Below are 9,050 nucleotides of genomic sequence, written 5' to 3' on the forward strand. Positions count from 1 at the left end.
ATTTAAGAATGATGGAGGCCACTGTGTTCTTGGGGACCTTCAATGCTGCAGAAATGTTTTGGTACCCTTCCCCAGATCTGTGCCTCGACACAATCCTGTCTCGGAGCTCTACGGACAATTCCTTCGACCTCCTGGCTTGGTTTTTGCTCTGCCATGCACTGTCAACTGTGGGACCTTATATAGACAGGTGTGTGCCTTTCCAAATCATGTCCAATCAATAGAATTTACCACAGGTGGACTCCAAGTTGTAGAAACATCTCAAGGATGATCAATGGAAACAGGATGCACCTGAGCTCAACTTCCAGTCTAATAGCAAAGGGTCTGAATACTTATGTAAAGAAGGTATTTCTGCTTTTTATTTGTAATAAATGTGCAAACATTTCTAAAAATCTGTTTTCACTTTGTCATTATGGGGTATTGTGTGTAGATTGAGCAAAAAAATGTATTTAATCCATTTTAGAATACAGCTGTAACGTAACAAAATGTGGAAAAAGTCAAGGGGTCTGAATACTTTCCGAATACACTGTGTATATAATAAGTCCTCCATATGAGCAGTATTGAGCTCAAAGTGGTAATATACAGTCAAAGACACCTCAGTCCAACTATCCTCAGTTAGTTCTAGAACATCTAAATGATCCTTGAAGCCTTGATAACCTGATAAACCCCTGTGTATATTCAAAAGAAGTACATCTGACATAACATTCATGAAAGGCTTGTTTTCTATGAAGGACTAGGACATTTTTATTGAAGTGTGAGCGCAGGAGAAAGAGAATAGTCACAGAGGCATTTAGGCAACGAGGCCCTTGACTAAAGAGAAGCCTCGCATGAATGTGCTTGAGTTGCATGTATTGTCTATTGCGTGCCGAAGGCAGATGGGAGCTCGTTTGTCAGTAGAACACACCTGAAAATCCACTATAAATCATGTCTGCGCTATCTACACAAATGAATTGGACTGTAACAGTGGGCTATCCCCCCACTAAAAAGTGCTCCTATGCTTTGAGTGTGAGCCCAGTAATGTAGCCAATGCTGAGTTGTTTTGAATAACTTCCAAGAGGAGGAGGGCACAGCTAGGCCTGCTCTTCCCTTGTCTCTTGGTAACATTTACAGTATAAGGTGTGTGCCGTCCAAAGGGTTCTTCTATTTAGTGGTTCATCGCATGCAAGGATAATGTTTCTTGAGAAAAAAAAGATTAGGGGCATTTGAATCATTACTTAGGTGACTAAACGCATACTTATTGTCGGTGGCGCTCATCCTCCACTTCTCAATGTCGAAGTTGATTAAGGGTGGGTATCATGGTGGATCTGATATTTGGTGAGAAATGCAGAGGACCTTTTGGGAGCATGTATTGCAAATGACTCTTGGCAGTGCCCTCTCATGTATTGCTCCATCTGAACGCAATTTGGCAGCGGTTCTCGTAAGAGAGGGGGAGAATGGCGTGCTGCAAGCCTCCTTCCTCATACCAGCACGCAAAGGTTCAGGACCTGTCATAAACACACCCTGGAGAGGATGGGAAACAGAGATGTTACCATGGTTCTGTCATGCGGCTCGATTAACCAGGATTTCTGTTAAAAACATAAGGTTAAAGTTATATGCTGTGTAGAAATAAGGAGACACAACCACTCTCACGCCAGGTTAACCCAGTATACATGCATGTCTTGTGTAATGGTTTTGTTGTAGTTTTCTCCCTCACATCACACGGAGGAGGTATTCAGGGAGTGTGGTAGTTTTCTCCCTTACATCACACTGAGGAGGTATTCAGGGAGTGTGGTAGTTTTCTCCCTCACATCACACGGAGGAGGTATTCAGGGAGTGTGGTAGTTTTCTCCCTTACATCACACTGAGGAGGTATTCAGGGAGTGTGGTAGTTTTCTCCCTTACATCACACGGAGGAGGTATTCAGGGAGTGTGGTACTTTTCTCCCTCACATCACACGGAGGAGGTATTCAGGGAGTGTGGTAGTTTTCTCCCTTACATCACACAAAGGAGGTATTCAGGGAGTGTAGTAGTTTTCTCCCTCACATCACACAAAGGAGGTATTCAGGGAGTGTGGTAGTTTTCTCCCTTACATCACACAAAGGAGGTATTCAGGGAGTGTAGTAGTTTTCTCCCTCACATCACACAAAGGAGGTATTCAGGGAGTGTGGTAGTTTTCTCCCTTACATCACACAAAGGAGGTATTCAGGGAGTGAAAATGAAATTTGTGGACAAATTAATACATCATTATGTCAACTCTCCATAACACCAACATACAGAATGATCTGCCATCATTGTAATTGAATATAACAATGATAATTAAAATTATTACATATAATCACCATTAAAAGTGCAATCTGCAATATTTAAAAGAGATATTCACTTTATTTGAACTAAATCTGTATTTTGGATGAAAATGGCATGTTATAGAATAGTCCAGACTCTTTTTTTCTTTGGAGATTTCAATTGGTTTTGAGAAACTTACCCCAACCAGCGATACACTTCCTTATGCTTGTTCTGCAGAGCTTAGAACATTAACAAAAGCTAAAAATAAATAAAAAAATTAAATGCTCTCATTATAGTGATGCAGGTCTTTAGATGTACACATTACATTTTGTCATTCCAAACATTATCCGCATCATTATATTCCATTTTGTAAGACTCCACTCAGAAGCCTTTTTTAACATCAAATACACTACAAGTTTTAAATGTCCTACATTGCAGGAACGTTCTCCTGCATCAGGATGCTCAAATTAAGATCCTACATCTGAATGTCACAAAGCCCAAATTTACCTGTGGGTCCCAGACACCACCTCCATGTCAGTGTCTTTCCCAGCCAGCAGAGGGACCCATCTTATCTAATCTACCTCTGCTGTCCCTGAGTATCCCTCTATATATAGGCTGGAGAGCATGATGTGGACCTTACAAACAGACACAAACACTATGGGGTTTCTATATAGTTTTCCAAACCCGGTCCTAGAGAGCCTATGTGTCTGGGCAGTTTTGATTCTCTCTTCACATTTATATTTATACCTAATGTGCAATAAGTCCCACACCCACAAATGAAATGGCAGAGGAGAAGCTAAATTCTGAAAAGGGACAAAAGTATGTTTTTGTTGATGGTCTGGAAGAATATGTGAAATTGATGGGGACATTGGATTTATTTCCAATTAGTTCTTTGACCACTTCTGCCAATTCTTAATTAAAACACTGTAAAAAATTTAACCACAAGTTGGTATGCCGATTTGGGATGAATTCATTAGAGGTAGATTTTCCCCTTGAGTGCCATGAAAGACTTTCCTTTGCAAAGAAATGCTTTTATACATCTGTGACATCAATCTTGCTTCACTCTATGCATACCCACGCTGAAGCTTTTATTGCATATCACTTACTATGCATCACTTATTGTCTTGCTGTACAGCAAACTGCTGTTACGCTGTTTAGTTTTCTTGCCACTTATAGCTACTTACTTTCTATTATTCATCCCAGTTTGGTTATCTAAACACGCTGGAGCCCAGGGAGCCTGGTTGACGTTGTATTGATAGCCAGGGTGAGTTCCTCTTTTTTGGACCTCTGGCACATGAACAAACTCTCAATTTGACCCATTTTCCATTTTATTCTCTCTTACCTTCTCTTTACCCTCCTTCTGTGGCTAAAGCAGGGAAGACTCATTACAAAACCTTTTAATACTCTCTTCAAGACTAAGTCAAACTTTAAGTCTTAAGTCAGCTGGGGTTATTCCCGTAAGGAAGGAGTTGTTGTGAGATCAGCAGTCAATTTTTTGCAAGGATCATATGTCATGATATCGTCATAAAAATGCAAAAGTAGCACAAAGAACAATCAATTGTCTGTACACAAAGGCAGTCTTTTTAAATTATGTGAAAAATAAAAATGAGGTCCCCTTCTAATCCAGGTGCAGGGTCCATGCGGTTGCACAGCAGGGAAAGGTCCTATATGTACTTCAGGCTGCTAGTGTTTTCACTAATGATGCCACATATGCAAATGACAAAGTAGTATACTCAGTGACCACTAGGTGGTAGGACATATACATGCAAAAGGTCTGCCAATGACATCATTGATCCACTTGACAATTGAGAAACCGTTAATATTTTAAAATGAGCCTAGGTATGATAGGATTACACACTCATAACATGTTTGTCATCAATTGTCCTATACATTTTCTAGGCATATGACCTCACTTCATATTCAGTGGGTTCGTGCTGATATTTATATCACTGCAAACTGTTGCAATCATCAAACTGTTATCAAGATGAGGAAGCTATTTAGAATGGAAATAATACAACTGCAAATATCTGAAATGATAGCATCAGATTCAATGCCAATGACCCTATTATGATTCTGTTAAACGGTTGATATTCAAAAGAAATAAAAAAATCCCTGCTTATTCAACATTATGCTCTACATTGTGCCCATAAAATATATTATTAATCAAGGCCTACCTATATAATAAATGACATAGGCCTACGCGTATACCGCGCATAACTCGATTGCTTTTTTGCGCAAGAAGACATTCACAAATACCAGTTACGGATTTTATGTGTTTTAATTGGTAGCATATTGTATTGATTTACTTGTTGTTTTTTTATATATACAAAAGATCAGATGATATCACCAACTTTCAATCAACACAAATATGAGTCAATGTAAAAGAAGATAGTGGATAAACGCTTCAGTGACATGGTTAGAAGTCGTAGGCCTATATTATGGGAACTGCTGAAGCATTCGAATATTCACGCTTGCGGTCTGCTCATAAATATTGGTTAACTCGTGCATTGTGCGCTGAATGAATGTTGTTGATGTTTATTCATGTCTTACTAACATCACGATAAAAATTATATTATGTATAACAACAACAACTATACAAATACAAATAATACTATGACATGTATTATTATTATTAGAGGTAGCCCTTGGCGTAGACTATAAAGGAGGCTACATCTGGTATTATCAGATAACACAACAATAATCTGACCAATTGGGACGCAGGCTATTGCATGAATGATATGCCTACACTATGATCCTACAAAACCTACACTATGCATTATGATGGTTCTTGTTAATCGTAAAGAGAGGCTAACGCTACAAGACAAACACATATTGCTCGACTTAATTTAGTATTTATTTCTATCCTAAACCAAATGCACTATACCATGGTGATAATATAACATCTGAAATAATAGGGTAAAGATTAGCCTATATGTATTCTACTGTTGTGGTATCATTGCGAGAGGAAACACACAAGCACGGCTCCTGAATTACATTTACATTTTAGTCATTTAGCAGACGCTCTTATCCAGAATGACCTACAGGAGCATTTAGGGTCAAGTGCCTTGCTCAAGTGCACATGGAAAGATTTTTCACCTAGTTGACTCGAGGATTCGAACCAGCGACCTTTCATTTACTGGCCCAACGCTCTTAACCGCTAGGTTACCTATAGCTCGAAACAAACAAGATCAATGATAAATCTTGGACGAATTTATTAAGACCTCAATTCGATCAATTGCCAATGAGAAAATAATTATTCCTCCTACCTCAATGTGTTGAAATGTGCTGCCTGTGGGCCCGCAGATCATGTCACCGACACCCGAGGTCTGTGGTAATTTATAGGCCTACATGTGGCAAACCATGAAAAACATAATGTGCATGCATTGAAATTAAATGGGGTTTAGGCATGTGCTTTATAACATACAGCAGGAGAAGCATAAAGCCTACATCATTATTTCACGGGAAGATGCTCCTCAGAAAGAACTCCAGACATAACGCAAATAATCCCTACCATATAACTCTTCTTTGTTTTACATTTATGAGTTATCAACCTTAATTGAATACATTTGACACCGAGTGAAGCTTACCTGTGGTTCAGGTGGTTGGTATTTACAGTATAGATTCAAGGCCAAGGTCGTCGTCAATAACATCATCTATTGAGCAAACGGTAGGCCTATGTATGGATAGGGAGAAGGCGCACAACAACAGCCACCCAGGTAGACTGACAGCTGTATTACTATCAACCTCGAAGTTCTCATTATTCTGAGTGACATTGGCTACAGTTGTGGATGCGTATCTATTGGTGTCCGTTGGCTAAAGACAAACATATGCTAGCTAGGCTACTCTCATTCCAATGGGTCATTTTATTTTCATGGTTTGATATACAACAGCCCTTTTGGCTGGTGAGGGGTTAACCTTTTAAAAACATATTTATTGCCAGACAGGACGTGAGTGTGTCGTAATTTACAGTGGCCAATCATCACTCGAGTTTTCTCTCCTCTCGTCCAATAGGAAATGGAGAGGGATCGCTGTCTGTCACAGGTGAGGTTGGATAGTGGATCTGTGTGAAAAAGGCAGGAAAAGAGAGAAAGCTTAGGCTAATGCGAGAGCTGACGGAGGAGAAGCATCTTGCCTCGGGATATAGGCTGAACGCAGTATTTCCATCGCTTTTTCAGTGGGAATGCAATGAGATACCAAATCTGGGAGGTACAAAAAAGCAGTAATAGCGCTTCAAGGGGAATACAATGCGGATGATTTGACGTTGGTCCATATCTACGATTTTTACAAGACAGAAACTTTGCTCTTTGAAATGGCCGTTCGCAGCAACTCCTTAATGCCTTTCTCTATCCAAGCCATTTTGAACAAAAAAGAGGACAGTCGACACTTGCCAGATTTGGACATCTGCTTCTCGAAGACTGCGTGTTGGAAAATATTTGGAGAAATGGATACTGGTTCGGAGGACTTTCCCGCGGCGTGTAGAAGTGACGAGGGAGCTTGCATGGCCAGCGACCAGAAAAGTTACGACTCGGATTCAGGTCTCAGTGATGACAATGACAGCAAGAGACTGGCGGTTTGCAAGTCCGAGAAAAACAGGGATCCTGCTTCAGACGTCCTGGAAGAAAGTTTGCAGGACGAAACGGACCATGAATCCACTGCTGTCGATAACGCAAAAGGTCTTAGTGACTGTGAACCTAATGTTTCGGGTAAGTTACATTTTTTTTATTGGGACATATCGGGTAAAAGTCTGTAAACACATGAATTGAAACCATAATTTAAAGTAATATTCTAAAAATACTTTATGGGGAACATCCTAGTCTAATCCCTTCAAATCATTTCCCCAATGTGTTGTAAACATTAGGCTATTTTACTCGCAGGAGGCACCGCCTTTACGCATGAGGCAGCGGGATGTTATGTCATGCATACACACATTTTTAGGCCTAATTTCAATCTATATATTCCATTAACTTGTGTATATGGCAATGATGATTTATGAAAGTGTGAGGTTAGTTTTCAGACAGCCCTGGATGCATTTTAAGAGCTAGGGCCTATTTGACTATTCCATCTTGTGTGGTCTAAGAAAAGTGATGATTTGTATTGTTCATAGTTCATAAAATGCACAATTTCTTCTTTCAGATTCCAACAACCTAGACGAGGCCAGTTGTGATAAAAGTTCGGATCAGCCCAAACAGAGGAAAAAACGTTCAAGGGCTGCGTTCTCCCACGCGCAAGTGTTCGAGCTCGAGCGTAGGTTCAATCACCAAAGATACCTATCCGGACCAGAGAGAGCAGACCTGGCGGCCTCCCTGAAGCTGACAGAGACGCAGGTCAAAATATGGTTCCAGAACCGCAGATATAAAACAAAACGTCGTCAAATGGCTGCCGACTTGATGGCATCGGCCCCTGCAGCAAAGAAAGTGGCTGTGAAAGTGTTAGTTCGGGACGACCAGAGACAGTACAACCCCGGAGAACTACTGCGGCCTCCGCTCCTCGCTCTCCAGCCGTCGTATTACTACCCCTACGCCTATTGCCTCCCGGCATGGACACTCTCTACTTGTGCTGGGAATCAATGAGAATTGAATAGCCTACTTTGTATTTATTTTCCTCCATCAGGAAATCGAGGCATTTGCTTTATTGACTTTTTATGAAGAAATCAGGAGAGATTAAATGAACTCAGAACTACTTATGTGAGTTATGTCAATCATTTGAACTGCCTCATGGTGTCTAGACTGAACATGTCACTTTTCTTGGTATAGTGATGACACTAGGCCATTGTTTCAGATTGTATGGAGTTGTAAACCTTCCAGAGGGGGCCTACAACATCTGTGTTCCTATGTATACTACGAGCATTGGAGATATCAGACCCCCAAGCGACATTTCGAATATCTCCCTTACTGCTTTTCTTTTCTTGCTGCGGTTGTAGGGTAACGGTAAGATTTTCAGCACTTTTCGAAACATAGAGATAGAGTGTGGACATATATCTGACTGAAATATCGATTTGAAGGTTTCTTTTGTACTTATGACCTTAACGTGAACTGTGGCAGAGACAGTAACAATTGAACTCTTGTTAAAAATGTACTTATTTTCTAATTGTTCTAAATCTGATTGTTTATTAAGAGAGAAATCAAACATTAAAAACATATCAGGCATATTATATTTTGAAGCTAGTCGTGTTTGATTCGAGCCTTAATATGTATGTCCTTTTTCCCTTTTTAGACTTTCCCTTACGAAAAAAGATTGCAGTTGGAGTGCAGTATTACTGCATGCTGCAACTACTGCATCCAAAAAAACACAGTCAGCTGCTGACTGAAGTTACTGCACTTTTACTGCAATTTCAAAACAGCAATCTTTTTGTAAGGGCTGAATTTCAGTTAATATGACAGTGGTTTTGTTGACCATGATCAGTGGGCCTAAATGAATTGTAATTGTGTCATTAACCATTCTTGTTGTCATAATGATAACAACATTTTAATAATAACTTCATTAACTTAATAATAATAATAAGCAATGAAATACCCATGATGCATTGATGAACGAAATTGCATCACAACAACAAATGTAGGGTTTTATTTTCTTGACCTAAATTACTAAATTGGTAGATACCATGTAGTACCTGTATCCTGTAGCATACATTTTCTTTGTTTGTGTAGCCTAATTTAAGTAGTAACTACTTTCTAACATGGTTTTGGTCAGTTTCCTTTCATCATCCTTATAGCTCCAGGCAGGCCCACCTTATTCTGCAGCTACAGTATATACCATATAAGCCTACAGTTGAGGAATTCCCCTCAAACCAG

The 9,050-nt window shown here is 39.9% G+C and overlaps 1 protein-coding gene across 1 annotated transcript; it reads left to right on the forward strand.

Moving 5' to 3' along the window:
* The first annotated feature begins 6,315 nt into the window (after positions 1–6,315).
* nkx3-2 (NK3 homeobox 2) lies at positions 6,316–8,410 on the forward strand. Its single transcript, XM_014199143.2, has 2 exons — positions 6,316–6,962; positions 7,393–8,410. The coding sequence occupies exons 1-2, from the start codon at positions 6,569–6,571 to the stop codon at positions 7,827–7,829; spliced, it is 831 nt and encodes a 276-aa protein (XP_014054618.1). The 5' UTR covers positions 6,316–6,568; the 3' UTR covers positions 7,830–8,410.
* The last annotated feature ends 640 nt before the right edge of the window (positions 8,411–9,050 follow it).

Source organism: Salmo salar, chromosome ssa05 (genome assembly GCF_905237065.1).
Source record: "Salmo salar chromosome ssa05, Ssal_v3.1, whole genome shotgun sequence".
In the NCBI taxonomy this organism is placed as follows: Eukaryota; Metazoa; Chordata; class Actinopteri; order Salmoniformes; family Salmonidae; genus Salmo; species Salmo salar.

Coding starts and splice junctions, on each gene's coding strand:
- nkx3-2 (XM_014199143.2), top strand. CDS start 6,569: ATGGCCGTTCGCAGCAACTCCTTAATGCCTTTCTCTATCCAAGCCATT. Junction 6,963..7,392: donor CTGTGAACCTAATGTTTCGG/GTAAGTTACATT, acceptor TTCTTCTTTCAG/ATTCCAACAACCTAGACGAG.